The sequence below is a fragment of the Calypte anna genome, chromosome 4B, assembly GCF_003957555.1.
Source record: "Calypte anna isolate BGI_N300 chromosome 4B, bCalAnn1_v1.p, whole genome shotgun sequence".
Classification (NCBI taxonomy): Eukaryota; Metazoa; Chordata; class Aves; order Apodiformes; family Trochilidae; genus Calypte; species Calypte anna.
This window is the reverse complement of record NC_044249.1, coordinates 18,362,881-18,382,465: the sequence shown is the minus strand read 5'-3', so window position 1 is coordinate 18,382,465 and position 19,585 is coordinate 18,362,881. Positions and strand designations below refer to the sequence as shown.

At 42.6% G+C, this 19,585-nt stretch overlaps 1 protein-coding gene across 3 annotated transcripts in view; it reads left to right on the top strand.

The window, feature by feature from the left end:
* Positions 1 to 19,585, top strand: part of REEP1 (receptor accessory protein 1) — a 62,732-nt gene that overhangs the window by 9,684 nt on the left and 33,463 nt on the right. For all 3 annotated transcript variants that reach the window (XM_030450627.1, XM_030450626.1, XM_030450628.1), the window contains exons 2-3: positions 15,913 to 15,985; positions 18,349 to 18,425. In XM_030450627.1, coding sequence (XP_030306487.1) covers positions 15,913 to 15,985; positions 18,349 to 18,425 — 150 coding nt within the window. The remainder of the gene's footprint in view (positions 1 to 15,912; positions 15,986 to 18,348; positions 18,426 to 19,585) is intronic.

Here is a 19,585-nt window from a genome sequence, read left to right as displayed (position 1 = left end):
AATTTCATGGGAAAAGATTGAATGGTTTCACTGGGCTTGCATGGCTGGAGAAGGAGTGCAAGCCTGGTGGCTATATGCAAAGGAATTGATGGTCAGTGTTTGGATTCCACTGAACCACATGCCTCTGCAAAAAACCCCCACTACCTCAGCTGTTGTTTTTTTTTAAATGGAAATCATAGCAGAGAGGCCAGAGATGTAATGGGGACAGGCATCAAATGAGACGTTTCTCTCTTCCAGATGATCTGTCTAGGGCTGAGTTGAAGCACATTGGCAGGGCAGCTTGGAGCCTTTTTGCATCTTCCCTGGCTCAGCTGCACCCGTTTTTGTAGCTGAACAAAGGATTCCACTTTCCAGGTTATTGTTTTCACTGTGCTTATAAAGATTTCACAGAAATCAGAAAAATGCTGCTATTTAGGGAGAACATTAATAATTAAAGTGGAATACTCAGGGGGATATACCTCATAAGGTTGGATTTGTTGAATTTGAGTAGATCATAATAATTTCCATGGCAACACACCCTGCTGTCCTATATACAGAAAGGGTCTTTCTTGTAGGATCACATGCAGAGAGGAAGCTGTTATTTAAAACATGAACATTAAAACCACAGACAATGAAATGAGTAAATAGTACCCTGTATAAACGTTGTTGGAATTTTCTCATGTTTATGTTGTGCTAACCTCTCTTGTCAGCTGTCAAACTACCATCAATCAAACCAATCCCCTGCTGACTCTTATAATTTCGGGTGAAGCTGTGATCTAATGATCCCTTCTCAGGATATCATCTCTCTCTCATGGATATATCTGTAGATGTTCATAGCTGTATCTGTCACAGGTCTGTAACAGGGAATCTTGAACAAGGCTACTTGAGTTACCTGTGTCTGTGCTAGTAGTTTCCCATCTCACAGCATTACAAGAACCTTGTTTCCTCAATATTTGGGTAGCATTTTGAGATCCTTTTACATGATGTAACAGCTACATGGGAATTTGTAGTGATGGCCCAGCACCTGATAACTGAGAGATAATTGATTAACCATTTGTTCACTGAGAAGATTTGGGGATAGATCCTTAGATCCAACATTAATTGCACCTGCTCTTTTTCACTAATCTAAATATCAAATAAAAGTATCATTTTATATACCCAAAATGCCTTACAGGCATTCAATCATAGTTTGAGGGTCCTTGTGAAGTTACAAGTGATCATCCAAACAGAAAAGGTGCAATTTAATAGAAAAGCTCTCAGTGCAACCTTCCAGGAAAAAATCCACACTGTGTGAGGGAGAAAACATCAGTTAATATCTGGAATAACTGCAACGTCTCTGTTTTGCCAGTGGAAGAAGGCTAAGTGGGGAATTGCCAAATTTTAACAAGAACTACCACAAAAATGCCTGCAGTCCTGGCTTGTGGTAAACCTGAGGGATCAAGGATGGGTGTTCTGCAGACAGATGGAATAAATAACTGGAAAATACTGGTTTAGTGCAAACCTCTATAATTTTCTCATGTAGATGTGTAGATCTACGAGGTCAGGATCCCGAGGTTGTGTAGCCCAAACAGTGATGGCCATGTAGAAGGTGCCAGCTGGATCCTAGAAAACTGAACCAATCTGCCTTCCTTGTGTTTTGTGGTTATAGTTAATCTCATGTACACCCACTCTGTAAAATCCCTCTTTTTTCTTTCTTTTTTTCTTTTCGCTTTTTCTTTTTCTTTTTTCTTTTTCTTTTTCCTTTTCCTTTTCCTTTTCCTTTTCCTTTTCCTTTTCCTTTTCCTTTTCCTTTTCCCTTTCCCTTTCCCTTTCCCTTTCCCTTTCCCTTTCCCTTTCCCTTTCCCTTTCCCTTTCCCTTTCCCTTTCCCTTTTCCTTCTTTCCTTTTCCTTCTTTCCTTTTCCTTCTTTCCTTTTCCTTCTTTCCTTTTCCTTCTTTCCTTTTCCTTCTTTCCTTTTCCTCTTTTTTATTTTTTCTTTTTTTTTCTTTTTTTCTTTTTTTTCTATTTCTTTCTTTTTCCCCTTCTCTATCTAGGATTTACTTATTAGATATTTTTCCTCTCTATGCTATGGTGTGCCCTGAGGTTTTTGCACTCAGAGTCTATACAGCCACTGAAACAGCTCAGCATTCTTTTTCAGTCGTAATTCTGCTGAGCTTTGCAGGTACTTAGCTGTAACAAATCAGATCCCTATTCAAACACTATTGTGTTTTAGGTATATTCTTGAGTCCAAGAAAACTCATTCTGGGCAGTCACTGCATAAATGGGAGAAGTCTGTGCAGATAGTTTTCCAGGCACATTTTATACATTTGAAACAACCATTTAATTTCAGAATAGCAATGCCTTGTTTCTAGAGAGTGGCACTTGCAACACTGTCATCCTTCTGTGTGAATCTTCTTGCCTGGAAAGGAGAACAAACACTGGACTGTGGCATTTAAACCAGCAGCATTACAGTGAGTAAGAATTAATGGAAAAGCACACATGAGATAGCAGGCAGTGTGGGTGTTCCCACAAAAAGTACAGGCTGCCTTCTCCAGCAGCTGCTGGCTTAGGAATCTCTATAATGGACTTGGAAGCATTGGCTGTCTTTCCCTTTGCTTTCCTCTAAAGTTATTTCAGTGAAGTCTCCATCTGGCTCCTAAGCCTCAGTTTATATTTCATTTTATATTTTGAGTAGCTGCCAGCTGCAAGGTATATGTGCACAAGGGAAGGTGAGAAGGGAAAAGAGGTGAAGTCACTAAGCCAAAAGAAAGAGGCAAAGCCTTTACCATTCTGAATTGTACAATGCACTGGCTTTTTATCCAAGCTCGAAACAAAGAGGTATTCCTCAAAATAGAAGAATCAGCCTGTGCCTGTGTCTTAGGCTTTGATCTGAACACATTTGTGTTTGGGGAAGTGCAGAACAGAAGAGAGTGGCACTGCTTATCCCCTTTACTCTCTAATGCTCTTAGTCAAAGCCTGAAATTCAGAAAGAGATGAGAAGTCTGGGAGAGATCAAAATTGAATGCAAATGGGAACATGACATCTTTTGACAGAACAAAGATTGAGTGTCAGGGCAACAATACTGCTGTCAGAAAGCATTAAAAAAACCCTGAATCAAACCTCTTCACCAAATTGTGAGATGGGATTTAAAATCCCTATTTTTATAAAATGCACATTATATACATATCCCCACCATATCTTTTGATTTGTACTCTGAACCTGCAAGACTGTTTGTGGGCTCTTTTCTGAAAAACCATTGAATCTGAGCATTTATTTTCCACTGAGATGCTCCTATAATCACTGCCAAGAAATCACCTGATGAGATTAAATGAAAAATTGTGAGAAATGGCAGTACTGAGGTACTAAGCTGAGTTCACAGAGTGGGATCATCTCAGTGTAACAATGGAGGTGATAAAGGTTGGCACTGAAGCATAGCCTGGAAATTGTGACTTTTCATTCCAGATATCACATTAATGCTACCTGGCTATGACCAACCTGCTGATTTCCAGTGATGAAAACCCTTTAATTTCCAGGATGGTCAGTGGAACTCATAGATATTCCTCATCTCTGCAAACCTCCCATTCTCTCAGGCTTATCTCAAGATTTTAGCCTTGGAATCTCTCTGTCCTAAATCCATGATTTCCAGTTGGTGTCATGAAGCTCTTGATATGAAGTGCTGTACTGTGAAGTGCTTCAATAGATACCTATGCTTAATTAAGTCTCTCCTGCACTTTTAGGTAATAGCTGGCTGTTAAAAACTCTAATGCAGATGAATAGCAGTAATGCTATGAAAACTGGTGGAAGCTAAAAGAAACCACTTCCTCCATTTTAACTTTAAAGTCCCAATGAAACCTTACAGGGACTGAAATCCGGAGTCCCTGGTTCAACAGGAAAGTATTTCACCTGTTATGCTTCAGGGAGAATTTATTGTTAGGTAGGAAAAGACCAGAAATTAAACAAAGGAATCAGATGTTGGTCAAGAAATACAAAAACTGGAGCTATTTAATGAGATAGAATCAATATAGGAAAGTTAAATAGATGTAAAGAGCTTCCAAAGTTCAGAAGACAAGCCTTGCAGTTTAAGAAGCATCCCAGAGTGTTGAGAAAATGTGTCTAAATTCCAGTATCTCTGCCTGATGTGTACATGTGTGGACATGGATGTAGAGAAACAAGATGAACCAGGTGCCTCGAGTTGCCAGTGAGTGGGTGTGAGTCCACCTGTGCCTGATTAGGACAGGCCCCTATTGGGCATGAGCAAGACCAGGGGGCCAATAAAGGTGAAACTCACAGCCACAGACTAGCTCACTCCCGAGCACTGTATTACCTTTATTGGCCCCCTGATCTTGCTCATGCCCAATAGGGGCCTGTCCTAATCAGGCACAGGTGGACTCACACCCACTCACTGGCAACTCGAGGCACCTGGTTCATCTTGTTTCTCTACACATGGACTCTTTGTTAAGCAAAGAGCAAAGTTAGAATCCTGCCCAAACTGCTTGAGTTGTACCTGTCACAGGCACCTGCAAAGTGAATTGCAAGTCAGACATTTTTAGCTTGAGCTGTGGTTCTGTGCAACAGGAAAGTGTTAGTGAGGGAATAGCATGAATTTGAGAGTCTGTGCAACAGCACATCCTCCTCAGAGTGATCAGTACCCCCACACTGGGTGCTGGGGTGCTGCCAGCCAGAAGCAGTGACAATGTCCTGCCCAACCCAAGCACAGCAGATGCAGCTTTTGCATGCCAGCACTGCGTGGGGAATGTCCAAGCAGGGGATTATTCAGCTGGGCCTATGAGAAACCAATCTGTAAAATGGGGGTATGAGAACTTAACTGTTTCCCAAAGGCTTGGAGAGAACTAATTGAGGATGGTAAGATTTACAGAGGCACTGATCTTTCTGTGCCCAGGGTCCTGGTGTGCACTCAGTTATAATCCTCAAAAGCCTCTTAGAATTAGTAGGTCAGAGAAATTAAAGCTTCCTGAATCCTGGAGTGTGTATTTGTCCTGCTATCAGCATAGGTGTACATTTTGAGGGTGTTCAATAGAATTCTTAGGATCAGTTTCATTTAATCTTTCTGCATTTAACCAGAATTCTCCAACTGCTGAAGGATCACTTTAGGTACTGTATTGGAGACTGGCATTTAAGGAAGCCCTTTAAATAAGTTTTAGCTCACTCAAGGCTTTGATAGACATTGCAGCCTCTGATCCTTTTAAAAATGATTGTAGCACTGTTAGCCATGAGTATGGGCAATTTACTTTTTTCATGCACTTCCCAGCTCCAACAAATGAGAGAATGTGTCATTTTATCTCCAGATACATACCCTGGGCTGTGGTGTTTGGCACAGAAGTGAATAAGCTGACAATGACCTCCCTACTAGTAGCTTTATGTAAGAATAGATCATGCAACAACATTACCATAAAACCATTACATTTTGCAGCAACACTGCACAGTTAATGACACCAAGGCTTATGCTGTGCCTATGTGGCTATAGAGATAAGGGAAATAAAGCTGCACTTAGCTCACCAAAAATGGTTAAGCAAGGTAATCAAAGCAGTAAGTGTAAATATTCATTTCATTGCCCTTACCCCTTTTTTTTTTTTTTTTAAAGCTCTTATGATAATAGCAACCCAGTCCATGTTACATCCCACAGTTAAGACAATGTGGTACTCTTCATCTTCCCTGGGCAGTCAAGTTGTGTTTTTTCAGGCAGCTAAGTGAGGTTTGTACTGCTGCAACAGCTCATTTGGAGCAGGCTTAAGGGAGCATTTTCAGCCTTATGTCTATTACTGTCATACCAGGACCCCAGTTGAGCTCCTTGGGCAAAGGAAAGGGTGTGGTGTGGCTGAGCAAGAAGGTTCTCCAAGCAGCAAGGAAAACTTTCCTCCTCATTCAGTGTCATGAGTGTCACCCCTGTGGGGCTGATGCTCTCCTGGGACAGCTTGAGAGGTGTAAGGTCAGGGTATCATTTAGACTCCCCCTACTTGTTGTTTTTAATCACTGATCCTAACACTGGGATTTAGGATTAACTACTCAATTGTCATTTTTCTTCTAATTTATTTTAATTAAAAGATAATTTAAATTCTAATGTTACTTATAGTTGAAGCTGAGTTCTGAGGTGTAGCCAGAAGCTTTGCTTATTATTAGTGATCCATGGCTTCAGTACAGAGGCTTGCTTCCTCCTGATTACCTCTCCTCTATGTCTAGGATGGACTGGAGGCTGCTCTGTAGCAGTTTAGCTCCAGCTGGAGATCTCTTCCTCCTTATTTATCTCAGCTGTTCCATGCATGTCATTAAGATGCTGCTATTAGCCATATAAAACAGAGGGATTAAAAAGGATGAATGAAATAAGAAAAAAACCCTGGAGGAAAGAACTCTTATTAAATTTACACTAGAAATCCTTGTCAAATTCATACGAGAAAAGACTAGAAGTCTGTCTTTTTCAAGTGGTATGACAGTCTCTCTTTTTCCTTTCTTTTTTTTAAAAAAATGAAGCAGGTCCTAAGATAAAAAAGCAGGTGCCCAGTCCCTCCCAAAAATGTTGTTGTAGTGCCCTCAAGAAATACCAGTCTGTGTCTGTGGGCCAGAAAGAGAAATGTGGTTTTCATGAACTCTCTGCAATGTTGCAGCTGTCACATAGAGCGTGTTGCATTCTGACACCCGATGAACACGATGCTCTGAGCATTCTGAAATTACCTGTAGAACCATCTTGCCTTAGCTTTCCTACAGTCCTGCTTTAAAACTGGAGTTGAAAAATGGGTACTGTTCATGTCTCTGATGTGAACTTTCAAGTGGGTCTCACTGTCCTTATAATTTAAGATAGAGATAAGCCAGTAATGAAATAGAAATAATCAGAAATCAATGGAATTGCAATTGACTTTGATACTCAAGTCACTGATATGTATACTGCACTTTAAACTCCTTCTTTGAAATGTGTTACCAAAATGAGATGTTAAGTTTTAAAAGTGGGGTAGGTTTTGTTTGGTTGGTTTGTTTCACTTACTTCTGAGTTAAATATCAGCTCTGGAACATATTGTTTTGGACTGAGTTGGGTTCCACCTGTTTTTGATGTGACTGATCCTTCCAAATGTTTGCTCTTCTAGTTTTTTGGGATAATGATGTGGAGTCCTCAAAGATGTAAGAAGTTAAGGTCAGTTACTGATGGAAGGAGTTCAGCTGTTTATTGTTAGCTTGGTAGCATATTTATAGAGGTGTCCAGCCAGCAGTAAGGTTTTTCTTTGCAGGCTGTTTTGCACCAAGCTGGCCATGACCATACCTGATACTTGCTCCTACACCAAACTGCTCTCCTTGCCTAGTGTAGAGCCCTAACCTGAGTTTCCATCCTCTTCCAATGCTACTCAGAGCAGCCTTGCAGCTCCTCAGTTTTTGTCAGTGGGTTGAGCTGTTGGTAACCCAGGGCTGATGGTGATTCCCTAGGCATTTAACATTTGTCATGGCTTTAGAGGAATATTTGGGTCAAAGAAGTATTTTGGTTTGGTTTTTAAATTACATCAGTGAGCTAAAATATTCCTTGCACTTAGTTAAGCACTTCTAGTAATAACCCTGTCTCTAGGAAGCTGAAGTAATATTACTCAAAGGAGTTCCCATGTTGCAATTGATTTAAATGAGTTACAGTTTCTTTTAATTTTTTGTTCCTGTTTCCTGTCTCATGAGTACAACCCTAGAACTCTAAAGCTGTCATTCAGTGAGGAACAAACAAGAGCTTTTGCATTTCTTGCCATCTCCTCAGTGTTAGCATTTATACTTTGATGGTGAAAGCCTTCTGTGACTTGAGTTGAGTTTTAGGGTGTACAGATTATAAGGTTATGCTTTAGATTTAGTTGCCTCTATGTGTTCACACTTCCTAAAAGCTGATTCATGTACCATCAGTTAAAATAATTCAAAAATTATACTTGCAGCCTGTCTTTGTGATTTTGTATGAAAATAATGCAAGAGCTTCTTTGTTGATATGCAATCAATTTTTTATACCTTTTTTAGCCTAGAATTTAGTTTGGTTAAGTTATATGTCTTTTTCTGTTTCTTTTTGTATCATGAGCCTACCATAAATCTGTAGGCTAACTCACAATACAGATTTCAAACCATCTGTCATCTCTGGAGTATAATGTCAGCACTTTTTAAAAAGCATTTTTCCACATAAACATCCCACTCTCCAGGTTCAGGAAAAGGAGCCCTTCCCATTTAAAACATACCATTTAGTTTTCAAATTGCCATTTATTTGGCTTGGAAACAGCCAGTGCTCTCAAAGCAGGAACTATGTGGTCAATACTCGATAGAGAAAACATCAGGGGCACACAGGTGCAAAGTTCTGCCCATTTGGAACAATGAAGCTGAGTGAAGATCTGACCCAGTCATGTAGCAGAGAAAGTATTTTTCACTAAAAGGCACAAATTTTATTCCCGTCAGTATCACACTTTGATAAATTATTTCTTCTGCCCTGAAAGCATCTGCATGAAGCAGTAGGCTGGGCCAGCACTGGGATAAAGCTCAGTGATGTGGACTTCTTCCTCCTTCAGTCTACTGAGCTGGAGCATGGAGAGGGGAGGAGCAGCAGCAACAAGGCAAATGCCCCATCTGAGGCCCACAGACATTATCTCTTCTTGCAGGCAGCTGCTTGGAGCCTCATGGTGTGTGCCAGGCCCAGCATTCCTATCAACCCACAGCTTCTTGTCCATGGGACGGGGCCCCACACTGACCCTACAGATCCTTACCTTAAAGCATTCCCCTGAGGACAAACAAATGCCCCTTGCTCATCAGCAGCCCATCTCCACTGGGCTGGGTGAAGCAGAACAGACCAGCTTAGTGAGCCATCTACCTGCCACAAATTTACTTCCTAAAATAGCTTCAGAGCTGTGTGGCATTTCTGTAGCAGCTACACCACAGACCTTTTCTCTTCTGAAGGTCTCTAAAGAAAACTCAGAAGCATTAACTGGTCAGTAAACCAACACAGTTCTGCCTGAGCGTGAAGACTGCCTGGAACTATAACCCTGGGAAGGGTGAAGTACCTGAAGTACCTGCTTAATCTTGGTTGGGCTTTACATATGATGACAAAGGGTGTCTGTAAATGTCAGCCTGTGAGGCCCTTCAGTACTGGTAGTTTCAGTAGTAACATCAGGTTTTAGTAGTCATCAGGTACATTGTCTTTGTTATCCCAATATTTTACAAGGTCTTGCCATGAGCACTTTTACCATTTCTATCTTCTGCCTGTAATAAGAAATAGGGAAAAGAAAGTGTTTACCTTCTTCAGACAAGTCTGGATGTACAGTCTCAGTATGAGTAAACATAGTCATTGTCTGATAGCTCTTCCTCCACCCGTCCCCCTCCCCATGTCTCTTCACCTGTTTGTGCCTGGCTGCCTTCCAGCTCCCATGTGAGGACAGTCTTGGCTGAGCAAACAAAAAAAATGGTGGTGCCAACTGGAGAGGAGTATGTGCTGCTTTGGGAGGATCAAGACTGCTTAAATTAGAAGCATTAAGGGCAATCCTTGCTCCTGCTATTTCTGCTGAAAGGGCAGTTGAGTGTCCCTTTTACCCACAGTTACTCCAAGAGGAGCTATTAGGTTTCACCAGCCCTTACATCTACCAAGACAAAGTTTGCAGTTTGCTTCTGCAGTAGCCTGGCTGAGAAGTCAGAGATGGACCTGTCTGGAAAGTGGAGCATCTTTGTGTTAGATGCTGAGTTCTCCTGGGCCTGCTCTTTGTTTCCTCAGTGCTGTGGGTGTGTGTGGTGCTTCAGAAGTGGTGATGAGAACAAGGTCTCAGCAGCCAGAGCTAAGCAGGACATGCTGGGTGACTGTTCATTGCAGTTTTTACACCTTGGTAATCCTCCTGGAGGAGGTACAGGACTGGCCAGGTGACATGGGCACAAGTGCATGGTTGTCCTTGGCACCACTGAACCAGCCCTGTGAGGATGTTTGATTCTGCTTGCAAATGAAGTCTGAAGTGAGCCTGAGCTGTCTCAGGGGGGTCAGGGCCCAATACTTTCCCTGAGGGATGTATTTGGCACTGTAGCACCACACATCTTTGGTATTCTTGGAGTGTATTGGAGTTTCAGGATGGCATGGCCAGGTATGCACATCTCCTGGGGCCCAGGGTGGGGATGGCTGTCACCCTGAGGGTGAACAGGCAAGTCCCCAGGAGCCATCTCCCAGGGAATGGCAGCCTGGAGCTCCCCTGCAGCTGGTGCTTCCTCCATCTCAGTCCCTTTTTGGATATCAGGCACTTGGTCTGTCAAGGGGCTCACATTAACCCTTTCCCTGACCTTGTGAGTGGCTTATTTTCACATCCCCAGCTGTTGGGTTTAAACTGGGAATCTTTGGTGCCATGGCAGTGCCATTTATTTTTAATCTGTGACAGTGTGTGACCATTAATTAGGACTGATAATAAAGAATACAAACCTATTGGCACCCTTCTTGGTGGTTTCAGTGAGGAATGATGTGGTGACAGCTCAGCTGCTGCTCCATGCATAAGAAGCATGTACTACATGTTGAAGAAATAGGAAATATTGCAATGATTCCTAAATGTGTCCCTCCTTGTGTGTGAGCCAGTGGCATGGAAACATTAGTTATTTATGGGCAAAATAAAGGCTGTTCTGTTTGTGTTGTTGTAGTACAGTGTTTGTACATTTAGACTGGGCAGCCCAACACACTGCTGGCATGGTAACTGGGTGAGCAAAACTTCGATGGCTTGGTATATTTGTAACAGTAGGTTACCATCCAGAAAATACCTGTGTGGTTAAAAATACTCAAGGAAATGGATATGCAGCCATTCCTGGAGGTAACCTGAGTCCTGGCCAATTCCCTCTGGCAATTGCTGGGAGTCTTACCATTTATTTCAGTAAGTGCTGTAGGGAATGTGAGAGTTAATTTTACAGGTAAATGGCTGTAGGACCAGGCCCCTCATGAGGAAAACAGCATCACCAAATCATCAAAATTCAAGGTATCATGTGGGGCCCTTGTAGGTTCTGGTAGCAGCTCTGATGCTGATCTGTAACCTAGATCCTATCAGGAATATTGTCTGGGTTGGCCTGTGCTCTGTGGTGATCAGATCACATCACCAGAAAATCAGGAGAACAGAAGTATATAATAGCCAGGGCTCACTGTGGCTGTACTGGTAAGTGGAGAAAGAAGGAGGTTTGGTGATGATGCAGCTGCTCCCCTAGATTATGACAGAGATTGCTAAAGAAGAGCCAACAATTGAGTTGCTTTAATATTCCCCTGATAATAAGGAAAGCCCACAATATGGGAAGCTTCATCCTTTCCTGTCTCATTTAGTGGTAAACTTAAATAAGAAAAACCAAACCTCAAATCATATATAATGTAATTATATAAATAAATAAATACAGTCATTCAGTTACACAGATGAACTTCTGGTAATAGAGAGGGTTTCTCCCCTTCTTACTGACTTTGTTCTCAATTCAGTTGAAAAACCTCATCACTGCATCAGGAGTGGTAGCAAATAACGTCAGTATTTGCTGCAAAAGAAAGAATCACAGCATTTACAGCCCCTCTTAGGGATCTCCCCCATGTGGTTCCACACACTTTCGTTGCCCTTTTCTCTCCCCCACTACCTCCACCGCCTCCTTTTTGACAAGGAATGACCAGAAGCGCTCCTAGAGGTCCTGATGGGGCCTTGCTGCTGTGCCTAATGGGATTACAGGATTTTCATTGTTAATCCTTATCCTATTCCGTAGGCAGACTAACCTTTTACTTAGATTTTTGCCTCCTGTTGCACAATTAGTTGACTTCTCAGTGATTTCTTTACAGCTGCTGGTTTGTCCTTTTTTAAGGTGACTGTGATTGATGTAGACCTCCAGAATGGAGCAGTGTAAGAATTGTTAGACTCTTGTGGTTATTTGTTTAGTGCTTCAATGGAGCTTTTCCTAACTCCCTGATGAATGCTTCCTTGCATTGCCCTGTACCCTGAGGGTATGCATTTGTTTTAGCCTATATGGTAGGAGAGAGAGCTGAGAGAGTTGGGGTTATTCAGCCTGGAGAAGAGAAGGCTGTGGGGAGACCTGAGAGCACCTTCCGGTGCCTGGAGGGGTGCAGGAAAGCTGGGAAGGGACTTGGGACAAGGGCGTGGAGTGATAGGACAAGGGGGAAGCATTTTAAGATGAAAGAGGGGAAATTGAGGTGAGATCTTGGGAAAAAAAATTATTTTATGTGAGGGTAGTGAGCCACTGGAACAGGTTGCCCAGAGAAACTGTGGATGAATGCTTCTTGTGATCAAGGCCAGGCTGCATGGGACTTTCAGCAACCTAATGTAGTGGGTGTCCCTGCCTTTGGGCGGGCGGTTGGAACCAGATGATCTTTAAGGATCCTTCCAGCCCAAACCGTTCCAGGATTCTATCATCTCTGTAGCTTTAAACACAACAAATGATATATCAGACTCTGAGAGTCCATGGTTTGCTGATCTGCTCTTGCACAGAGGGTAAAGGAGCCAAGGCTTTCCAGGGTCATTCAAGGCATAGGTCATTCAAAGGAGCTTTGAAAGATGGAAATGCCTGGGGAGTGGGTTGACTCTGCATTTGTAGCCTGGTTTCCTAAGGAAATGAGGTTTAAGCAGTGTATTTTTCCACTGCTGATAGCTTTTGGGTCTGCAGAGAGATTGTGGCCAAAATAGATGATGGGTCAGAACGGTTTCAAATGTTACATTTCTACCTTATACATTTCTACCTTGTATAAGAATTGGCTGCTGGATAGATTATCCCATAGCAGAGTCCATCAGGAGGTAAAAGCTGCAGTGCTAACTCCAGAGGCAGGTTGTTAATTAGGCAGGCACCAGTTAGGTAGTCAGGCCATGTTCCATGGTAGAAATCATAGCACATGTATTTCTCAGGTCTGCTGGCAGCTGTGGAAGGGGACTGAAGGCCTGTGCTGTGACTCTGGGGATGTGTGGAGGAAAGCTGGAGGTCGTGTGGTGTGATTCAGAGATCAGGTAAAACTGGAGTGTTGCAGGAGAAAATTAGAGAAAAGAGAAGGAACTGAGGAATGGCATGGTTAGAATCTGTGTGGTTTGGGCTGCTGCTTCTCAGACTGTGTTGTCAGGATAACTGTCAGGGAACAGCTTGGTTTAGGTCTGACACACAATGGAGGAGGAGCAAGGAACACAGGAGCACCAGGGTGTGGGAGAAGACATGCAAGGAACAGCCAAGTAAGATGCTCATGGCACTGCAGTCACTAAAGGAGAGAAGGAACTAAGGTGGGGTGTGATTAAAACACTAAACCAGCTCAATAGGTAGGAGCAACAATATTTTTCAGGCACTGGAAGAAAGGATAAGAATATTACTTCAGCTTGGTAGGCAAAGGTGGTCTCTGTGTGTCTAAGAAGCACGGGGCAAAGATTGAAATGTTGGTGCATCCAGGTGGGGTAGAGAGCAGTAAAGCACACAAGGCAGGCTGGAAAGGAGACTCAGACAAGGAATGACTTAGTGGCTTGGGCAGAGGGGCAAAGAATCAGCCTTGGTTTTGTGTAGAGTGTGCAGAAGGAGTCATTTGGCAGCAGTCTGAGCAGGGGGATGAAGGAAGGCAGGAATCAACAACAACTTTACACAGGAAGCCTAGATGAGGGGGAAGAGAGAAGCATTGTCTTCAGCAGGGGAGAGGAGCTGAGGAAAGAGATAGAGGATTGACCTATATATTTGAATTAAATCAGTTGTATTCAAGCCTGATCCAAAGTGACCACAGTAACTTGAAGAGACTCCTGAAATGTCTGTGTGCAGGTATTTGTCTCCAAAACCCTAAGAATCCTTTACTGAAATGTCTGAACAGCTTCTGCCTTCCATTTGTAGACTGTACTCAGAGGTGAAGTGACTCCAAGCTACAGAGCAAGCCACAGCAGTGACAAGACTGGGATCCAACACTCCTTAAAACAGTTTTCAGTTGGATAAGCCATAGCAGTAATAAATGTCCATATATGTACACAACACTCTCCAAAGCAAATCAGTGAAACTCTTGATCTCCAATTTAGGGAGAGCACATCACCTTATTAAATGTCTCTTGCTCTGCATATGCAGAAGTATTGCAGGGTTTCTTTCCCTCCCAGGAGTATTTTCAAGTGTTTATTGACTGCAACTAATTGTTTTCTAGTCATCCTGTAAACTATTTGCTCCTTCAGGATCCAGTTGCTTTCTGTTACCAGCAGAAACTGAGGAAACAAATATCAATCATTTAGTGCTTATTTGCAGGAAACAAAAGCGTCAGATAGCAGCCAGGCTGGGCCAAGAAGGAAGGACAGAAATGTGGTACATTTTATAAGCAGAGCCAAAAAATATTATTCATGTGCTTGGCTATTAGTTTCTCAGTATTGTGAGCTTTCTTCTTTTTGTGAGCTCAAACATCTTTGGATTAGGTCCTGCTACCCTTGGACTGGGAGGGAGTATCTGTTATTAGCCTCAGTGGAAGCAGGATCAGGCTATTGTCTGTGTGTTCTTCCATGCCTTAACCAGTTTTGCTGTTTGTTAAGATACTGAAAGGGACAAAAAATGTGTTTGGGTTTCCCAGGATCTTTCTGAGCATTTGTATCTAACCCCTGCATATAGCAACAGCCCCTGTGGATGGAATAGGGTCAGAACAGAGTGTTTCCAGCAAAGCTTTTTGAATCCAGTGTGAAACCTCTGTAAAATACTGAATCTCCTCACTCAGTAGCTGCTCTTCTGAAGTCTTCATTGTGCTGCAGGTTTTGCTAAGCTATGCTACAGTAAGCATGATGAATAGCAGGCAAATTGTCTTTGGAAATCAAGATGTGTGCTGGCTCACTCCATTCTTTCACAAATACCTTCTTGAGCTCCAGGAAGGAGGCTGATACACCATTTCCCAGAGTGTTAATTTTTAATGTCTTATGCACGTAATGGACTCAACTGTAATTATGAGTCCCATGGCACACAATTGCTACTGGCAGGATGGAAAAAAACGACTGTGAGTCCATGTGGCTCCACGATTAAGGATTGAAACGTTGATCATTTCCATTCCCTAGAGCAGCATAAACAGCTATATGAATTTAAAGGAAAATCTCCAGTAGAAAGAAGGGTAGTTGCAAGCCAATAAACATTTCCCTGGAATCTATTAAATTCAGATTTTGCAGCATCATGCTACTGCATTGAATAAAACTGACTGAAACCTGGGCAAGGCAAAGTGGTTTTGACAAGCCTATGCTGATGTCCAGAATAATCAAAGTGAATGAGCAGCTAGGCAGTGATGCAGAGAGGACTTAATGTAAAAAATCTCAAATGTTTTTTTTTCTCAGTAGTGCTATTTTTAACTTACAGATCCTTATTTCTTTCTCACATGAAATCTTGAAGCTGACAGCATTCTTTTCAGATTTGAAAATGGAGGGGCAGTCTGAAAGAGCAGTAGAGCTGGGATTTTTAGGCCTGATTTGTTGCTCAGTCTTGGTGGGCAAATCCTTCCTGGTTTGAGGAGTCCACATGGACTTTACCAAACAGTGCAAGGCTTTTGCCTTTAGGAGGATTAATGTAGGGTAAGGCTCCAGCATTCAAACCCTTGCACCAGTGGAACCTGGATGCTGCTTTATCTTCTGCCAGCTTTTCAGAGTATTGAATAAAGGTAGAAGAGATTCCAGAGAAAAGATTCTAATTTTGCCCTGCCTCTGAAAGCAATACTGCTGTACTCCTAGAGTCACAATGATTATTTTAAAATCAGATTTTTTATTTCCTTTTAAATGTGTGGTGGTCTTTTTACTTTTTCTCTTTGGTTGATGGAAGCTCAGCCTGAGTCCCTGCTCTTCAGTCATCTCACTGGCAACAAATTCTCTGAATTCAGTGATGCAAAATCACTCCTGTCCTGTACTTAGTGCACTCAAGCTTAAATCAAATCCTAACACTTTTTTCAAGTGCAAGAAACACGTTTAACAGACAGGAGAGAAAAATCTTTCTCTGTGACAGGAAATTAATTTAATCCATTTGTTGTTTGTTTGTTTTTTTCCAGGCTTATATTTGGAACTCTTTACCCCGCGTATTATTCTTACAAAGCCGTGAAATCAAAGGACATCAAAGAATATGTGAGTAATGAGGTTTGGTGCTCTGCTGCAGGGTTTGTTTTCTAAGATTGCTCCTTACCACATCATAAAAGTGTTGACTGTATTCTGGGAAAGCTTGTAAACCAGTGCAAGGGGAAGACTGGCCTGAAGGTGGACTGGCTGATTGCTAGGCAAAAGTCTCAAATAAGGAAACCTGGGTTTTCTGGCTCCTCTGCAGAGCTGATGTGCTGTTTGACAAATCTGTGCTATTCCTCTGGCAGTGTGAGATATATACAGCCAGCTTAAAAGGTGTTTGGCACCCAGAGATTTGCTGCATGTTTTCCTTTGTTTCTCAAGAGCAGAATAAATCAAAGCCTTTTTTGAGAAGCCTTGAAGCATTTGCTGCTCATTCAAAACAAGGATCAGAGGAGGTAACTTGAAGCTCATATGACTGAATCCTCAGACAGAAACATCCTGCCTTGTGGAGTGACCTATTTACAGGCAGGTCTGGCAACTGGGTGTGCTGGCTTAACCTTTTGCTGAAAATTCTTTCCTGGATCCCAGGCATATGGGACCATCAGGGGAAGTGAAATGTGGGAGAATCAAAACCTCCTGGATGCTCTTGGGATCCCGCTGGATTTGTAGTGCCCTTCACAACCTGAGCTTGGTTAACTTCACTGAAACTGGCTCAGCCTCCAGACTTCTTGACTCTTCTTAAGATGCCTGGAATAACAAGCCCATTTTCTTACTGCTCTGCCACCAAAGATAAACTCCCATATAAATATATAGAGAAATCCCAGAAGAACTGTTATATAGATGCGTGACAGGTGCTTAGGGAATAATTTGAGTACCTGCAGAGAGACAGAGGGATACTGCAGGTGCTGTCCCCACTGCATCTAGGAGAAGGATGAGGAACTCATTTCAGAGCTGGTGAGATCCAGATTTATTGCCATCTCCATCCTCCCTTCCCCAGAGCAGCATCTTGTGTAGGTATCCCTCCTGTACTGGCTTCTTCCCAACTTCCCCTTATTCTTTTGTAATTATCCCAGCAATTAAACAGTCCAATTCTTTAAAACATGGATTTTCATGTTTTTTACTTCTTTAAGCTTTCAAACATTCCAGCAATGCTGCTTAGGGATCTCCATTTACAAATATAGCTAATTAGACACCAATTTTCAATTAAATTAACAGCTTTTGTCTTACCATCTTGTTTCCTTTGGAGAGACAGAATCTTAAATCTGTTTGAAATTCAAGTTTTACAGCTTTACAATGGAAAAAAAATATTGAGGAGGAATAAAAGATCTCTCTTTCATCTCGAGTACTTGGAAATTATTCCTTACATAATCTCTGTGGTGGCTGTGCTGCATGGAGGAGCAGCACAGCAACCAGGACAACCTGCTAGAAATCAGAAGTGCTGATGGCATATGATAAATGCATTGTTTCTTTCTAATCAAAGAAGAAACAATACTGCATCCACCAGAATAGTTCAGACATGCTTTTAAGTGCCATTTAGTGCTCACTGACAAGAATCCCCCAATTCCTGAGCTACTCAGGGCACTGTAGTTCCCCTGAGCAGGTGAGGGTCCCCAGAGACACTTTCTGTCCATCCCTAGCAGCACAAAGGAGACTTTCCATAAGCCACCCACCAGGCAGTCCACCCCACATGGCTGAACACTGGGACAGCAGGGCACATGTTTTCTCTACCACTATGAGGTAAAATGCTCTTATTTAAGCCTCAGGTAAGGGATTTAAGCTCTAATGCATTTGTCCTTGTCACTGCAATGGGCTCAGGTGAGGGTGTGAGGAGGCACTGCCACTCAGCTGACGCACACTAATTCATTAAGTTGTGGTGAGTTGATTGTGCTCCTGAGCCCTGGATGATGGGATGGGCAGTTACCTCTTTATCTCTTTCTGGCTAGTTTGCCCTGCCTCTACATATCATGTAAGTCATTATATTTTGTCTTAGCAGCAGTTTGGCCAACACCCTAGTATTAACCTTTGATATTACAGATGAGCCAAGTGAGATTTTTAATGCCCTGGGATAGGGCTGTGATCACCAGTGGAGATTCCTCTGTAGTGACACAGTCAGGCTGCTCTTATTTTGATGAGACCATAATCTAAAGGTCATAATTTTTCTTCCCAAGGCCTTGTATGGTAATACAGCATGTGGCACATGCTGAGGCTGGGGAAGCTCTGGCATCTTTGAGCTCATAGTAATTGTTAAATATGTGAGGAGACAGAAAAAGAACTTTTTTTTTCTGTGAGAGTTACTCTGTGCACTTGCACCTGTGAGAGGTAGTTAATGGTTCCACACGATTTTTTTAGAGGTCTTTTCCTACCTAAATGCTTCTTTGATTTTAAGACCCTTGGGGAAAAATGACCCAGCTCCTGTTTTTGTTTCCCAGGTCAAGTGGATGATGTACTGGATCATATTCGCACTCTTCACGACAGCAGAGACATTCACTGATATCTTTCTTTGCTGGTGAGCACCAGATGGGAGAGGGGGTTTGGCATGAGATGCAGAGAAAATTTAAATGTTTACAAAGGGAAAAAAGGCTACAAAGGTGCCTGAACACAGGGTTAGCAGCTTCAGGTGCACACAGGTGTTTTGTCTGGAGGAGCCACGCTTCCTTTCTCAGTGCTGCCACAAGAAAGCAAGAAAGAAAATTGAACTGCTCAGTGATATTTCATTAATGAGAAATCATTACAGGAGTCTCAGTCCCCTGCTTCTCAGAGAGGTGTGCAGCTCATTGCTGAGTTGGTTGTTTACAGACAGAGATCATTGTGTAAACAGTAGCTTTAGCTACAGGCATAGACTTGCCTAGCTGTGTCCTGCAGTAAATACCATGGTTCAGGCAGAAACAGCCCTGCAGCACAGGACATAGTTTGTAGCTTGCTGTAGGGGTTGTTGTTTCTGGAATGTTTTGCCAAGCCTGTTCCTGGTTAGCCTAGGTTTATGGTGTGATGGAGGACAGTGACAGTCCCTACTGATGGAGGCTGGCTGTGCCAGTGGGAGGATTCCTGGTGACCTCTGTCAGGATGAAGGCACATAAATGTCCAGTTATCAGATTCAGTTCCTTAAATTGGGATGCTCCGATTTTGAAATGTTCATGGTTGATTGCCCTCTTAGTATGATCTTTCTAGTGAAAACCAATGAGATCAGGAGACTTCAGGATGAAATTGTAGTGCATGGCCCTCATGTAAAGCCTGTCCTGCATAGTTCTGCATGCATCTAGAGAGTCCTTCAGAGAAAGGGAATTGGGGGTGCTTGGCAACATGTCAGATCTGTTGAAAAGGAGATTAAAGACTTTATTGTTTCACTATCTAATTTGCATGCAGATCTACCTCCACCATGTTCATCTGGAGCTTTGTTTTTTTGGAGTTATTGTGTGGGTCTCTTGGGAGGAATGACAGAGGGCTTGTCCAGCCTGTGAAATGAAATATGTTGTAGAGATCCTCAGTGAGGTGAAAAATCCATGCTCAAGAGTAGAGGCCCAATGGGTCAGACCTGGCTGCTCACAGGGGCTCTGTGCTGCTCCTGGTTGCCCCTGCCTAGCTAACCCTTGCCCCTCCCACTACCCCCTGCCAAGGCTTTCTCCTCCAGAAAAGTGTTAGGATAATCTGACCCCAAGCTTGCCCATA